This window comes from Aplidium turbinatum, chromosome 4, assembly GCF_918807975.1.
Source record: "Aplidium turbinatum chromosome 4, kaAplTurb1.1, whole genome shotgun sequence".
Lineage (NCBI taxonomy): Eukaryota > Metazoa > Chordata > Ascidiacea > Aplousobranchia > Polyclinidae > Aplidium > Aplidium turbinatum.
Window position 1 is genome coordinate 34,398,728 of NC_137475.1, and position 17,259 is coordinate 34,415,986.

Below are 17,259 nucleotides of genomic sequence, written 5' to 3' on the forward strand. Positions count from 1 at the left end.
TACAACAGCAAAATGGATAATGTTGTGTTGTTTGATTGTGATACTGGCTCGGATGATGCAATTGCATTCATGATGCTGTTAAGTCAAGCAGACGAAGTTAAAACTGTAGCTGTGACGTGTGTGCAAGGAAATACATCACTGGAAAATGTTGTCATGAATAATTTAAGAATTTTGAAACTGTTTGACAAGGTAGAAGAGGTAGGTGGTTAATTTTAAGATTAGAAATGCTTTTCTTGTCTCTGCAATCTTGCCAACTAGCCATTCTTGTGCAATTTGCAATATAGCAGTTATGACTCATAAAACTTTTCTGTTTTTTGAATCAACCCAGCAAATTGTCCACTTAAAGCGGTTGACTGTCTCGTATCATCACTATAAGCCTTGTTACTCATTGCAACAAACAGTGTACCAGCCTCATTTTCTTATCATAAATCGATTTCGCTACCATAGTATCCTCAGTATGATCATGTCAAGAGTCATCTCTTAAATGTTATCAATCAACAAGAGACTTAAAATCAGAGAAGGAAGAGTGACCAGTATGAGTTATGAAGAATCAAGTTCTACATGCATCACTGCTCGGTTTCCAACCAGCATGAAACCAATGTAGATTCGTCAAACAAGCATTTGCAATAGTTTTTTTTTTGTAAGTGTAGTAGGCAATGAAATGCCATCACTATACCAGAAGACCGCGTGATGTTATTAGCCCTTTTCTGTGTTGCAATTCCAGACAAATTTTATTGTATTTGATGCGTAAATATGGTGACATGCAGTGTAATAGTAAGCTACTAAGTACTCTGGTTAAGGTTTTACATAAATAACAAATATTGGTGCAATGGTTTCTTAGAGAGTAGTGGAAACTTTCTACAAAGTGCATGGATTGAAACTCGTTAGTGCAATAAAAACATGGTTGCGTTTGAGACAACAGTGCATTTCCACATCAGCGCAAACCATATCACACCAAAAGCATAAGGGAAAAATTCACAACACATTTCTTATTTCCTGAAGATTCCTGTATATAAAGGGTGCTCCGCACCCTTGGTTCCAGTTCATGATGCTCCTTCTGCTTCACATTGTCATGGCATTGATGGGCTTGGGGATCAGCCTGATTTTTACCCTGCAGCATCTTCAGACCTTCTTCAGTATGTTAAGGTAATGTAATCCGATGCAAACACAATGTTTTCATTAAGGAGATTATAGTAGTTTGTATTTGTGAGATGTTTTTGCCATCAATCCTTGTTTTTAAAAGTCAAAGTATACAACTCAAGTCACTCTCACCACAAAAATCGACAAGAATATTAAGTATTATATTAGTGAAATGTAACTAATTTAATATGCCAGAGAATTAACACAGCAAGCCAATTACGTGGACGCTATTCTTCCTGAATTTTTTCAATTGCAACCTCTTTGTGCCAAACATTTTCATTATTGGTGATTACTGCAAGTTTCTGTTATATTGTATTTGCAATTTTGCATCTGTTAAAAACGCAATCGCTTTACTGAGTAAAAGCAGGGATATCTAAAGAAGCGGATACGAAAGCTTTTAATACGTCTGACAGTAGAAGGGCTTCTGTTTATCGTAACTTAAATCATTTCTGTTTACCGTAAACTGACAATTGGCATCGATAGTAGTTCAATAAATCTTGTTATGATAACCTGCATAGCGCTTTTAGCATCAAGCATAGTGGATATTTACTGCATGCTCAATGCTCATAGTTACTTGTTAATTCAACTACCCGAGTACCCGTATAGTTGCTTTACATCTAGCCTACTGCAAAGGCTTTGTTAAGAAAAACAGCTTACTGGTAACTTTTCAACTGTCTTTCCAAACAAGTGTTCTTTAAATATGCCCTATGTAACGTTTACAAACTGTCTTTAGTAGCTGACTGTACCAGCTGCACTACAAAACTTTCTGCAATTTTGAAAAGAACCTCATGTTTCACACGTACAAACTACCGCCCTGGTAGTGTCATAAGAATAAGGCAATAGCAGTGAGCCTTCGCATCCCCTTCTTTAGATATCCCTGAGTAAAAGTATTTACTACTGCTACAATGACGAGTGAGACGTTTGAATGTGCTGTTTTTCAGGAGGAACACGCCGCCAATGCAATTGTTCGGCTTTCTAAACAGTACAATGGAAAGCTTAAAGTAGGTATTGTTGTGTGCGAAATAACAAATCATTATAAACTAAGATAATCCAAGTTTAAGCAACTCCGTATCGTTCTACTCTCGGTGTATGCCATTAAGAACCGTGCAAGAACAACTCTATAGTTATCATATTGCGAAGCAAGGTTGCCAGATGTTTTCAAATTTTTCAGCCCAATTGCAACTAAAAAGGAGCCAAATCGTCATAATAAGCGGAATGGCCCGTTTCGGCGAGTCCAATTCGGCTAGTCCTATTCGGCGAGTCCAATTCGGCTAGTCCTATTCGGCAAGTGCCCTATTCGGCGAGACCCCTTTTCGGCGAGTTCCCGATTCGGCGATTTTTTGAAATTTTTTTCAAATTATCGGGTACCGTAGCCTAATATTATAATTGCCGTTTTAGGGTAGGGGTTGGGGGTTAGGGTCTTATTTCAACGTTTAGCGACGTTAAAACGATGTAAAAGCGGCAATGATAATTAGGCTACGGTACCCGATAATTTAAAAAAAAATTCAAAAAATCTCCGAATAGGGAACTCGCCGAAAAGGGCTCTCGCCGAATAGGGCACTCGCCGAATCAGACTAGCCGTATTGGACTAGCCGAATTGGACTCGCCGAATCGGACTCGCCAAATAGTAGCAGATCCATAATAAGTGATGAAACAAGCTTAAAAATAGCTCAAAATATGACAAATTTGTGCAAAATATAGTCAAAATCAGTATTGGTGAAAATAGAATGAAACCAAACAAAACACAACCGCCACTGCTAAAATTTTTCCACAATTCCAAAACAAAACTAGCCCAATTCCGCGGGAAACCGTGGAACTGGCAACTTTGGGTTTCACGTCTTTATAGTGCAGGCAAGTGCCTGTCTAATAGGTGTGCGCACTGTGCCATCAGGATATTTAGGTGCAGCGCACTGCGCCGATCATTCAGGTGATATTCAGTGTGTCAAATTACACTCAATCATTTATCAGAAATGCTTGATTAATGATTATGTGATAGTTTTCCTCGCTGTGTTACAAAGGGAATTTATTTTGAAACATACTGCAGTGCCTGACTATGTAGGTACAGCCAAGAACCCACTTAGGAAATTCGTTTTGTTAGCACCTTACATATCCTGACGCCACAGTGCGCGCACCTGTCTGCACCTAAAAGACGTGCTCCGCAACTCTGCTACAAAGATAAAAATTTATGACTAAAACTACTGTAGTAATAGTTTAGCTTTTTAACAGAGCTGGAAACGGCAAGTCTCATTATCAAGGCCTGTCTTTTTACAGACCGACGTTAACAATAAAAGACTCGATTGACATGAACAATAATATAGTGGCTAATTTATAGTTGTTCTGTTATCTAACAAGAGAATACCGAAAAGGCTTTTCCAAGTGCGTTATTTTTTTGCATTGACAATTGACGGACAGCTTTTATTCTCTATATTTAGAAATTTGCTTATTGTGTATTCATACTGTTATTCTCAATGTCTGAATCGTCAATTCAATTTTGTTTCAATGAATGAATCCAAATTCGCTCTCACCACATCGCACAATGGGCCTTAATATTTTCTATTCGTTCAGGAAGTTCCCTTTTGAAAATTGCAATTTCTACAAACGATTTCGAAACAAGTTGAACTGAAAGGCCAATGCCGAACTGTCATGTGCTTTTTGTGGCTTGGGTATTGATGAAAGATGTGAAAATGGACCTAAAATTCCTGACGGTTTCGTAATTATATATTGGCGATGCACTGAACTCATGAAACGCCAAAGTCTTCCTGACCCAGCCTTGTATTAGAGGACATCAGATAGCTAACTTCTCCAATCAACCGTTTCAAATTTGTGATAGCTATATGGCAAACATTAAACGTCATAGATGACTCCGTGGCGCAATCGTAGGCTATGAAAAAGTGTTTTATCAAGTCTTTTAACCGTTAAAAATGGTATTTTTTAGATCATAGCAACCGGCCCACTTACAAACCTAGCGGTGGCTATTAAGCTTGATCCAGAAGTGCCTTCTAGATTAAAAGAAGTCTACATCATGGGAGGAACTCGTTATGCTCTAGGTGGTTTTCACTGATCTGTAGAAACATGTTTGTTTTAAATTGTGTTTCTTTTAAGCTTAGTATCATCAGTAATAAGTTTAAAACATATCTTGTAAATTTTTTTGACATCTTAATACTGTAATACTATTCATTTCGTGTGAATGATTAAGCAATAAATACGCAAAAAGAAAATCAAACCAGGTTTATAGACCTATTGGGACTATCTGAAACAAAAATAATTCGACACAAACTTTTTTGTCTTCCTTGATTTCATTACGTTGTCAACTTGAAACCAATCGCAGGTCACAAATTTGCCAGTTATTCCAGTTTGCGAGTGTTCAGCACAGAAATAAGTGATTGTTTCGACTTAAAATTCTTTGTTTTAGTGTCGTTTCGAATTTGATTTCTTGGTGAAGAAATTTGTTTCAACAAAAAAATCGTTTTAAACAGACCTAATTTGCATACTATGTTTATTGCAAGATAGGCAAGTTGTTTTCCAATTCATTTTTCAGGTAATTCGTCTCCAGCAGCTGAATTTAATTTTCACTATGATCCGGAAGCAGCCTATCTGACACTGCAGTTTTATTCAAGAATGTGTCCCGTCCATTTGATCAACTATGAATACACTTGTGACCACAAGCTTGTCTGGGACACGCATCAGGAATGGCTTTCATCGGCTGACAACAAGAAAACAGCTTTTGCCCAAGTAAGTGTGTCGGCTGATTCGAGTTACTAATAGTGAATACTTTATCCAGCCAGCAAATTACTTGACAGACTACATTGATTTAACGTATATAAACGTTGAAAACAAATTATTTGCTGGCCGGGAACAGTCACTTTTCTTTAAAAACAACGCTCCGATCCATAATGCTTTTACTTTTCAAACAACCTTTCGTAAGATTGTTTAAAAGTGGCTCTCTTGGCCCGTTTTATCTTGCAATGGTAATGCGCTACTTCGTGAGAGTCTCACTGACGTTCAAAAGGACCTCGGCTCTACTCCAATCGAGAGCATGCAAAGTTGATAACAAAGTTCGCCTGCCTTCCCGTTCGTTCAACCAAAATCTTCGTTCTACGAAGTTGCGAAAAAAAGCTTTAGAGTAACAATAACAAGTTAACTTTAACTTTTTTCATCAGATGGTTTTGCGACCACTAGAAAAATTGATGAAAAGTATCAATGCCAAAGGGATGAATATCTGTGACGCCTATGCGATGGCCATTGCCCTTGATCCAAGCATTGGTAAGAATCCAATGATTGTGCGTGTGTGCGTTGAATTAGCTGGCCATCATTCAAGAGGTCATGTCGTCGTAGATCATGACAAAAAAGATGATACGTTTGCGTCTGTAACAATGTACAGTTCTTTGGATTGTGAAAAGTATCTAAAATTGTTAAGGGAGGCTGTGAAATAAATACCACATTCATGGGCGGGCACTGGGTAGTTCATTTTAATTCGATCATTGTGATGCAGGTAAAGATATTTAAGAAGTAAAGCATATTTTATGCAGACAAACGTTTTTTCTACTGGAGTCATATTAAGATGCTGTTGCATAGGCTAAGCTTTTAGTACTGTTTTCATGATGCCTTTTGCTTGCTATACTGAACTGGTGTCTTCGCATTTGTACAAGTAATGTGATGTTCTGCTCAATGTAGCCTACCTGGAAGATCTTTGCGTTTGGGTGCTGTCGTAAAAATCGCTGCTATTGTTTAAAAATATCGTCTTCTTCAGCATTATGTATTTTTATTCTGACATGGGAGCTAATTTGTACTACAGCATCGCACTTCGCATTCCATTCCTCATGTCTGTACCAGTTCACATGTATGCGACAGTTGCTTGTGTGTCATCTTTCTAGTAAGAAAAACGACTACATTGTGGTGACGTTTTATGTTTTTAAAAGATAATAGCAAATAACTTTTTTTTCATGGAACGATATGTTTGGGCTGGTTGTATTCACTATTTAGCACCAGGTTAATTTAACTGTCAAATCTTATAAACTTAGTACATGCTGACCTTCGCAGTTGCAATTTGACCAAAGTTGCATTTTGTTGGTCTTTTTCTTTATCAAACCTCGATATACAACGCAGTTAGTTGTAGAGCCTTTAATGAAATTCGATGCTTTTTCGTTAAGAAATATGTTGGAAAGTTACTGATCAAGTAATCGAAAAAGTGCAAAACGATGAAGAATGTTGAAGTTACCTCAATGTCATTACATATTGTGTCATGAACTCGCTACTTACCTTAACTCTTCGCTGAATTTCACAGTGCAACTGCAATGTATCATGTAATGTATGTATAATTGTATAACCAAGCTAAACGAGAAAAGCATTGTGTCCGTGCATAATTGTATGTCATTGCTAGGGCAATTAAAGTCACTAAAGTCTATTGCGGTGTGGTTTTAAGTAAAAGTTCTGGACACAAGGAGTCGGTTGTCTGTGGTCAATTTTAGGTCAATACAGTCAGTTCTAGGCAATTGGCACGTCCAGTCCACATGTTTGAGGAAAACTGCAACCAATGTTTGTTCAGTAATCTCAATTTGTGCTTCGTTTAGTTACAAACACTGCAAAACAATGACATTTTTAGAATAATGAACATTGAAAGACCAGAAAGTTAATTGAACGTGCATTACTAATTTGTGGCTTTAGTTTGGTCGCATACATTCTCATTCATCACCAAGGTGATTTTGTCGTTATAATAGTAGCAGGAATGAACAATGATCACATAAAACTTCTTTGTATGCGTAAAAAATAAACTTAGATTACCAGTGATCAGTGTATGGAAATGTATTGCACCTTGCAGGTATAAAACATTACAAATTAAAATACCTACCGTAATAAGTTCAAAATGTCACGATATTTTGGGAAATACCAAGTTAAAATGGTTTACCTATCATTGGTTTACAGATTTGCTTTGGTCTGCTTTCTGCTTAAATTGTTGTGCAAGAAATTTATTTGTTTGTTCCAAGAGTCCACCTGTGTTCGGTGATGTGCGAGTGGCTCTCCACCATATCGCAGGAAAGCACCAAAACCGTTGAAATAACTTTCAGCGCAGTGTGGTATGTGGGGGGACTCGATCAAGTGTCCCCCGCCAGGATAACGTAAAATGGTGTAGCTGGGATGATTTTCAGATTTCAAGGCATTTTCTAACACGTTGCAATAAAATTCAGACGGTAGATCGTCGTCGTCTAAGCCGGCGATATACATGTAAGATACACTGGGATGAAACTTAAACAACTTAGATTTAAGTTCTGCATCTTTACAGTTTCTGTCCACCATCGGAAATGTGCGTCTTAAAACCAGCGACCCTGCTTTGGTTTTTTCGACATAATTTTCTAGAGTCCCACCCTCTCGCACTAACTTCTTATACTTGTATGTGGTGTGAGCAGGTAGCACAGCGCAATTAATCGCAACGACGCACTTTATCCTCGTGATAGAATCAGCCATTGCCAAAGCAATTTCGCCTCCTTTACACAATCCGACAACTCCAACTCCCTGATTTGCGTCAACGCTGTTATGGCTACATAGATAGTCCACTGCCTTTTCAAAGTATTCCAGGTCAAGGCTGAAAATACTTTCTGGCAATCCTTCCAACCCAGTATACGGCAGAGCCAAAGCGGCAAATCCATGAGAGGCAAACAAAGCTGGTTTGTATTCGAGCGTACTTGGCATCCCTCCAAACATGTTCACAAGACCTGCAAATATGGAAATGTGTAGTTGCGACAACACATTAACCACTGAGAACATCAGTTGCAATCTAATGGATAGAATTTACAAAACGTGTGATGAAATAAAAGTCCAGGTGTTATTTTGCAGCTATTGTTAGGTTATGGTAGCTACATGGCTACTATCGGCTGGCACAGAACTGATGTCATAAAAACTGCATCGCTCAGGCTACGACTAATATTTGTAAACATCCAAGCAACAGGCTATTCAATTGTATCTTTCAACTAATCATAACGAACTTGAAGCTTAACTGAGATAACGTATCAACATGCATTTGTAGGTCTATAACACTGCGTAACAAAATTCAAAAAAAAATTACTACATTTTTTAAGTGTATCTGTATGATTTTCAAGCGCTGATACCAAAAATGCTGTAGTTTTTTTTCTATCATCGATCGCTTTCAAGATACAACGATTTCCGTTTTTTGTGATTTTCCGTAAACTCAAGGTTTTTTATGCGGTTATTGTTGCAATGATATGTGTCTGTCAGCATTATCATGTTGTAAATTGGCGACTTATTTGTTTGAGGAAGTGAATGGGGATGTGGCAGTGTAAAATTTAGCAGAAAAAGTGCTTTTATTTCTCAAGAAATTTACCGGATTGATTTTGTTATGTATGACTATATGTGGATAGCCTACTACATCAGCAGTAAATACACCACATATAAAATTGTGAAAGAAACAAAGTAGACTTTTCGACAGCATCTAGGGCTCTAGGCTGTATTTTGGGATAGACATTGGTGATCAAGATAAGTCATGAGCGCAACATGGACTCTGTGGCAGCGGTCGATGTAACCTTGAAGGATGTTTGAGTGGGTTCTGGAAAAGTTATGTCATTTACAGTTCCGTGAATTTGAGAAACTCGCACATCATCATCATCATGATTTTGCATCAAACATCGAAGTATCGCAAAATCAGCGGAAGAGCTATGGCATATCCAAGTAGGCTACACCCTCATTCATTGCACCAGTTCCTCATCTGGATGTTTTTCAAGAAAATCATGGAGGATTTAGTGAGGAGCATGGTAAGAGATTTCACCAGGATATTGAGCCGATGGAAAAACAATATAAAGGCCTCTGGGACAATGCAATGCTGGGAAATGTCATCTACAGTTCCGTGAATTTGAGAGACTCGCACATCATCGTCATGATTTTGCACCATAAACATATCGAAGTATCACAAGATCAGCGGAAAAACAGTTATGACATATCCAAGTAAACCTTGATTTGTTGCTTATCACAGTTCAGCCTTACCATTTCCAAACCCACCATCAAATGTTAGTTTTTTCTGTGATTCACTAACAGTTATTGATATGTTCTTAGACTGGATTCACTTTCTTATATGCTGTGTACTTTAAATAGAAAATTAATGGACTTCAGTAAAGACTCAGTAATAAGCAATAATACAGATACCATACTGATACGAGATATGCACCAGCAATCTCAGAATCTTGTTTTTCAGCTCAAAAGAATGGTATGAATTGATACGTGATCTGGATCTTAAAAAATCTGGAGCAAAGTTATTAACATTCAGGCTAAATGAGTGGAATCTGCTTGGTGACGACTTCAGAGTACTGCTTACAGAAATAGTCACTTAAAATAGCATTACACTTCTACTAAAAGTGACAAAGCGATGTTACTTCACAATGGCAACATATATCCGTCAATTTCACTTGTTTATTCAATTCAGATGAAAAAAGATTATGAAAATGCCAAGCAATTGCTCATTTAAATCAGTTACCCTCAGTTTACGTAATATGTTTGAGGTGACTTTAAAATGTTAGGATTTTTGCTTGGTTTCTAGAATGGTTACACAAAATACTCTTGCGTTTTTGTGCTTGTGGAGTGGCGGAACTGACGGTGAGCACTGTGAAAAAATTTATTTGCCAACACAAGAAAACTAACTCCAGAAATGTACGTTTCTGGGGAGCCTATTCTAAGCAGGGAAAAGCATTTACTGCAACCACTTCATATCAGCCGAGGTCTGGTAAAACAGTTTGTCAAAGCTTTGGAAGACAAGTTTTTCAAGAAATCGGTTCAATGTTTCTCAGACTATCAGTTGGTCAAACAAAAGGAGGAATATTTCTGGGTCCCCAGATAAGCACAATGCTAAAGTGCAAAAGCTTGGAAAAAGGAATAAATGAAACAGAAAAGGAAGAGTGGCAAGTATCTCAAAGCGTGGTTGGTGGAGTTTTGATAAATAAAAGGGACCGAAATTGCAAAGAGTTGGTGGAAAAATTAGTTAAACGATGCCAGAACATGGGTTTTGCCTCATATCTGAAAGAATTTTTTGCATATTTTTTAAGAGAATCTTGATGACTTCAGTGGGGAGCATGGTGAGAGATTTCACAAAGATATTGAGCCAATAAATAAACGATATAAAAGTTGCTGGGACAATGCAATGCTGGGAGACCACATTTTGTCTTTGATAAAGTCAGATCTTCTTTTCTCTTTGCTATTTGTCGGTTTGTTGTCATCAGTCGAATCCAGGGCTCACCACGTGGAGGTTGACAACTTGAGCCCCAATAAAGTCAGATAGGAGCGGTCATAAAAGAAAAACTCGCTCAAAAGTACATTTTTGAATGACACTATATTTGCAAAACTATGTTTTTGTTCAATAAACTGAACGGGACCTTGATGTTGAGTTGAAATCTACTGCAAGAATAAGCCTATAACGCAATTTGCTAGTTACAGCTACATCGGATGAAACAAAAAATTGAATATCTTAAAAAGTAACGATAGCCTACGAAAAAAATAATTAGATTTTTGAACTCAGCACCCAAAATACATAAAGGAGCATCAAAAAAGTAGCCAAACAAAAGCTGTGATACCTGGTGATAATCGCAATATATAGCCTAGTTTTATTACCTGGAAATGGACCTTTTCCTTGAGGGAGAAACAATGTTCCAAGCAACCCTTGTTCTTTTACTTCAATTCTTCTCGTACCGGGAGCAATGCATAGACGTGTTACTTGAAAGTGAAAAAGCTTAGTTGATGTGGAACGCGGGTGGAATTCTTTGAGAGTATCAAAATGACCGGCATGAATGCTGATTGTCACAATGAGTGGCGTCGATACGTTGCGCTTTAATAATCGATTTTGCATCTGCAAGCAAAAAGTACCCTTGTAGGTTAAGACAAAAACTGCCACGGTCAAAACTAGGCTGGTAGTCTGTTTGGTTGTTCTGTGGTTGAACTGTCTTAGTTGGCTGAGTGGGTAAGCGCCCGACTCACAATCAAGCGGCGCTTGGTTCGCCTCTCGGGATGTGCGCTTGAGCAACGCATTTCAGGACTGCTCTCCATTCAGCGGAATCTAGTGGATAGGATAATTAATTCAAAGACAACACTTCAAACAACTATCGGAAAATTCACCCAGCCAATCTCGGTAACCGTCCCTGCGTCGGTGGTTCATAGCCTCTACAAGTATGCGACACTGCCAGGAATCCCCTTATCCTCGGACTCACAAAACCTTTTATAAAGATTCAAAAGCAATCAAGCGTTTGCTGTAGCCTACCCTACAGTATTTTGTCTGTTGCTAAAATAACGGTACAAAAAGTTGTTGATTGCATCAGACTTGCCTTGTCAACGGAAAATGACTGCAGGGCCCAAAATAATCCCATCGGTTCAACTCCTCTAAAGAAACCACCGCACGAAGCATTTCGTGATAAGTCAACTTCACCTGCATAAAGTACAGTAGTATTTTTATAAAATGAACACACAAAACGTTTTCACAATTTAGTTTGGCTATTTTTTCATATCTGTAGGCTACCTATCAGAGGCGTAGCGACGAAGTCAGGTATTGTGTATTCCTGCTCCACTCCTAAGTTTGTTACTCCACTCTTGCTCCAAATATGTTGAGGATGTTAACTCCATTTTGACTCTGAACGCAAACCATAAGCCACAATCCAGATTTTTTATACTTTCAAACTCACACCTTCCCTATCTCCTGTCATGACAAGAAAGGCATAGTTTTAAACGAAAATTTTCTGCTTGGAAATAAAACTATAGAAGTAGGCTACCTAGCCTACACAAAAACAAGTAGCTACAACTTAGAATCTTAGATATTTGTACGCCAAAAGTATCAACTGGCAAAAAAATCAGATTCCAGCTACTATTTTTACCGAGAATTTCAAAGTCCGGCTGCTTTACAACTCTGATAGGCTACCAAGTGAATCGCTTTAACATCGATTCTATATAAATCATTCTCTGTCGACTAGATAAAATCCTCTTGTCAAATTACTAACTTGTTTGGTATTCTGCCAGGAATGCAAATGCGATAAAAATAATTCCCTACCTTGTTGATTGGATGTATAAACTGCCAGGCATTCAAAAAGATTTTTGTCGTTTTCAGCGGTACTATGGAATGTGAATTGTTGAGAAGGGGGCAAACCTAAGGAAACACAGAGTTACTCAAGAGCTAGGCTACTTAAGCCTCAAGCAAGTAACATACTGTCGGCTATTGACATTAGCCAATTATACCGTGGGCTACTATGCTAATGACCGGAATGGCCCGTTTCGGTGAGTCCGATCCCTTAACGGGGGATTTTTTCAATTTTTTTTTTAATTATCGGGTACTGTAGCCTAATTATCATTGCCGTTTTAGGGTTAGGGTTAGAGGTTAGGAACTCACCGAATAGTAGCAGACCCGCTAATGGCATTGCTAGCAAAATTTGTTTTTTTATATTAACTCAACCTCTTCTAAAACGAGAGCTGGGTGGGACATCAGTGGCCGAGTGGTTAGCGCGTTGGGCTCGCAGTCGAGAGCCTGCATGTTCGACTCCAGCCACCCGCACTTGCTGTTGTTTCTCTGGGCAAGAAACTTTACGATAATTGCCTCTACCCAGTGATCGATTTCGAGTAATGGGTAGTACCAAATTTAAGTCATAAGTAGAGTAGACAACCGGAAACAGACATTGCCGTCGGCTGCAGCGTGGGTCAGGTGTACGTCGGAAGGCGTACACCGATGCATAGCGCTCAAGTCCGCTTTCCCGCAATGCAGGATAAAGATATGAAAAACAAACAAAAACAATCCCGAGTAGGCTCTGTTTACTGTAGGTTTCCATTTCGTTGTTTCTTTTGCTGTATTTTCCACCATCCAAGCGAAAACTATTACAGTAGCCTACTTGACGTTCCAATTATTAGCATAACAAGGATGTAGAAAAAAGGAGAAGCAACAATGCTGAGGCGTGCTACATCAAAATGATTTAGCCTAGCCTATAAGGAGATCGGTGACCAGCGGGACGATATACCAGTGGAACATTTCTGAAGTGTCCCACTGCTCTCTTAAGTTAGGTACGAGGGGGACACTTTAGTGCGGCATTTAAAACTTAAAAATAAACATCAAAATATTTTAAAAAAAAATTGTTGAAATGTTTTGAAGATGTGAGTAAAAGGTGGAACTTTATAAAAAGTGTGGTTTAGCACACATTGTTTGTAAATTATTTGAGTTACGGTATTAAAGAAAAAGCTATTTTTGTCCCACTGGTCCCTGACCTCCCCTACTAAATAGCTAACAAGGATTAGGCATGGTCGCAACACCTTAAGGAATTTGAAAGTGTGACATCAATCTCAAAAAACACATATTTGAAAAACCTAGCCTAAATAAAAAGAAGATATACAAATGTTGGTCGGCCGTGGTGCGTCATGAAAAGTTGATTGTCAATGCAGTGTACAGAACTCTTGATGCGTTTGGTTTAACTCATTAAAAAAAAACAGGTCGGCAAAAAACAATAAAATCGCCTGGCTATGCCCATCATGGCAAAGTCATTTTGATACACCAGCCCTTATAAGATAAATAAAACGTGGAGATAGACATTGTAGTTAAACATCTATTCAGCCACTTGTGGAATTTGGGGTGCGCGTCTGTGCGCGTGAGCAACGCATTTCGGACTGCGGTGCATTCAGCGATGTCTAGAGAATAAACTAATTCACAGACAACAACAAAAAATTCAACAATCGGAAATTTTACTCAGCCAATCTCGGTAACCGAGTCTGCGTCAGAGTTCAATGCCTCTACAAGTATGTGAAACTGCAAGGAAGAAACCTATCCGAAGCTTTCTCAATCCGAAGATAAAGATTCAATGCAGCGTATGCTTCATTATTTGTGCACATATTTACCTTTAACGCTTATATCGACTTCAACATCAAGCATGCTGGGTTCTGGATGGACAAACGATTTTATGTTGTTCCGATATCTGTTGCACAATGTGTCATTTTCAAGAGTCTGCGTATCAAAAACACATAAAAGTAAATGTGTGTGTTGTCTTAAACGTAAATGTGCGTATTTATATGTAGCTTAAAGACGTTGGTGCAGCCTTTCCTGTAATAAATAGGTCTTCACGTATGCAAGGCTTAGTTCAGGATTCTAACTGTGTGTCTATCCATGGACCCTTCTAGGTTCACTGCAACCTATCGAATGTAAAGTAGGCTAATGTGGAAGCAGTGGCAGACTCAAGAGGATTGTGGGAGAAAACAATTATGTTGAACCATCGAGTATTAGTCAAAACATTCATCAACCAAGAGTTTATTATTCCATGGCTTTGGCCTATTCACTTTATTGTATTTTCTCGGGAGAGTCGCCCAAATGGGACGGCCAAAGATTGTGTGATTGGCTGTTTTTTCCACCAAACCACGCTGAAATTTAGTAGATGGTCATAACTCCTTATAACTAAATAACCAACCTGACTTGGTGATTCCATTTTCGAAGGAACCTTTTGATGAAAGATATGGGGTCACGTGACAAAAAAGTGAAGGAGCAATTCTTGAGTTGATTTAAAATAGCTTGTTGGTGTAACAAAAGAAACCTCATTTAACGTAACAAGAACGTTCGTTTTGAACACATTAACGAAATGGTGTGTTAGGCCTACTTCTAAAACCTGTAACAAGATTAAGTTTCGGGTTTAGATACAACCAATGCAAAATATCTATAAGCTACATAAGAAGAAACCGACCGAAACTTTAAAAACAGCTGTGGAGACAGAAAATTCATATTTTTTCAAATAAAAATAAAAAACAATATCGGCAGCACATTACTGGGCAATTAAAATTTTCCCCAAAATATCACCTATTGTGCCGTTTATTTAACGATACAAAATTATAGGCTACAGGTTTGCTTGTTTTGGTTAGATATATCAATTTACTGTACATCATTTGAATCGCTACTAATTTTTATAAAGTAGAAATCGCGTAACTCGACACTTGAAGGAAAATCAAAATCGCCGTCTAGATAGGCAGAACGTCGAGTCGTCGACATCTCAAGAATCAATAGATGTAATACAATTGTTAGAACTGGCAAACACTACTGTATTAAACCACATGCTTTACGATAACCAAACTTATGTCTAACTTGAAAAACATGGACACATCAGGCGATATTGGCCATACACAAAATATTAAGAGTACAAGAAATCGACATGTCCTTTCAAACAAGCATTAATTCTTGATTCTTCAAAGTTAAACCCAAGAAAATAAACACAGATTATGTGTTTTGACAAGATTATGTGTAGTGTGTACATTATTTAGTTTCATGAATTGTCATAATACGCACGCATTAGAATTAGATGGTTTTTACTAATTGGGATCTTTTGCACTCTTCACCATAAGATCACCAAGTGAAGAAAAAATACCATGACACAGATAAACATGTTTAGCTGCAATCTCTCCACAAGCATCACAACAAGATGGGCTTTCAATGCATTCAATGTGCCTAAATTATTTAGCGTAGGCATAGCCTAGGTTACTCTGTTAAATACGATACTGTAGCACAGTGGTTCCCAACCTTTTTTATCCGGTGGACCCTTTTAGTTAATTTTCAAATCCAAATCCCCCCCTATAAATTTAGTTTGTTAAAAACTTGTTTACATCAATATTTCAATCTAAGTCTTAGAAGATAAACTAAACTTTCACTGGTAATAAGCTTTTTAGCCTGTAATATTCCTTTTCATACTAAAATAATTTAATTAATGAAGAACGTTGCTGAAAAGTAATTTATTCAAAGACAAAAACAAAAATGAGATTCAAAGACCAGCTGAAAGTCTCCCTCAACCATGCAAACATTGATCTGGATTCATGGGAACAACTTGCTAGTGACGGATCATTCTGGAGAAAAAAGAACTAGAGAAGGCACGAAAATTTAAAAAAAAAACAGGATACAAAAAGCCCATGAAAAACGAAACCCTACAAAAGAAAGCTAAAACTACCACGTCTCCCACCATCCATACAATGTGATATTTTTCCCACGTCCTTCCCATCATAGACTGAGTCACCAAAGCTGCATATGACATCACCATCCAAAACCAAATTCGATCGGACACGAGCTGGAGCCAACGACATTCAAAATATAAGAGTCAACGCATTTAACAATCTGTGTGAAGCTTGTGATTTTTTTTGTTTCGACAACTCATGAATGTGGTGGAAGAGTATTGGAAAGAGCACAACGAATATCATTCTTCACGTCTACTCGGCTTCTCTGTTTTCTTTTCATCTGCAAAAGTTGAAAAACTTGATTTGCATAGATAAGTGGAAGCAAACGGAAGGATACTTCGAATAGCTTTCTCTGCCACTTTGGGATAGAAATTACACGTTAATGGCCAAAATCCAGTGATTGATTTTTTCTCTGAATAAATCTCTTGTGCAAGAATCCGTTTTGAGTTCTAAAAATTCATTCTGCAATTTATCGGGAAGTTTTTCCATCAGCAGTGTGAATGAAGTTCATATTAAATCAAGCTCATCGTCATAAATTTCAGGAAAATATTGAATGAATTCCAGTTCTAATGCTGTGAGATGTTGCAAAATCAATTCTTTTTCCAACTCTGGAGAACTTGTCCTTTGCCGTCGACAACCAGCACCGAGGATAGTTCTTTAAATATGGTGACATGTTCAATTGTTTATTCTAACGTTTCTCTTTCAATCATCAAGCTTGCAAGTGAAAGCTTCCAAAGCATCTTTAAATGCTGAGCGGTGGCATCTGCTCCTGGAAGGGCCACCCAAACCAGGCTGGTCGAAAGGTAGGGGCCAGACAAAACGTAGTCCCCCGCGATCAGGACAGCGGAGTCTTCTATTACCTTAAAATAATCTCCTAATGACAGTGACATGAATCAATCACTCTCTTCCAACCTGCCTTGAGCCAGCATGGAAGCAGTAGGCTACAGTTTGTAAATTCACATGGTATCGATATGTCAATGGCGCATGGATACAGATAACCCATGTTAATGCGCAATCTGCTTCAAACGGAGATAGCGATTGAATATATATTGTTTTTTCCCTTGCATTTTTAGGTTTAGTTTATTCAGTGGACCAAACATATCAACCAAATAAGCAAGGGATCTAATTCATCTGTCATCATTCAGCAATAAAACAAATTCCAATTTTATTTAAAGGTCTAAA

At 38.0% G+C, this 17,259-nt stretch overlaps 2 protein-coding genes across 2 annotated transcripts; one reads left to right on the top strand and one right to left on the bottom strand.

Annotated features, from left to right (window-relative positions):
• Positions 1–12: 12 nt before the first annotated feature.
• Positions 13–6,766, top strand: LOC145769536 (inosine-uridine preferring nucleoside hydrolase-like). The gene is made up of 6 exons (XM_082581186.1): positions 13–198; positions 1,003–1,146; positions 2,082–2,141; positions 4,076–4,187; positions 4,679–4,872; positions 5,301–6,766. The coding sequence occupies exons 1-6, from the start codon at positions 13–15 to the stop codon at positions 5,571–5,573; spliced, it is 969 nt and encodes a 322-aa protein (XP_082437312.1). The 3' UTR covers positions 5,574–6,766.
• LOC145769535 (acyl-coenzyme A thioesterase 1-like) lies at positions 6,296–14,746 on the bottom strand. The gene is made up of 6 exons (XM_082581185.1): positions 14,556–14,746; positions 13,993–14,098; positions 12,170–12,265; positions 11,454–11,554; positions 10,747–10,981; positions 6,296–7,850 (listed from the first exon to the last, which is right to left on the bottom strand). Exons 1-6 carry the CDS (start codon positions 14,571–14,573, stop codon positions 7,057–7,059), a joined length of 1,350 nt encoding a protein of 449 aa, XP_082437311.1. The 5' UTR covers positions 14,574–14,746; the 3' UTR covers positions 6,296–7,056.
• Positions 14,747–17,259: the final 2,513 nt, after the last annotated feature.

Coding starts and splice junctions, on each gene's coding strand:
- LOC145769535 (XM_082581185.1), bottom strand. Junction 11,555..12,169: donor TTATACATCCAATCAACAAG/GTAGGGAATTAT, acceptor TACTTTATGCAG/GTGAAGTTGACTTATCACGA. Junction 7,851..10,746: donor AGGAAAAGGTCCATTTCCAG/GTAATAAAACTA, acceptor CCATATTTGCAG/GTCTTGTGAACATGTTTGGA.
- LOC145769536 (XM_082581186.1), top strand. CDS start 13: ATGGATAATGTTGTGTTGTTTGATTGTGATACTGGCTCGGATGATGCA. Junction 199..1,002: donor TGTTTGACAAGGTAGAAGAG/GTAGGTGGTTAA, acceptor TATTTCCTGAAG/ATTCCTGTATATAAAGGGTG. Junction 4,873..5,300: donor AGAAAACAGCTTTTGCCCAA/GTAAGTGTGTCG, acceptor TTTTTTCATCAG/ATGGTTTTGCGACCACTAGA.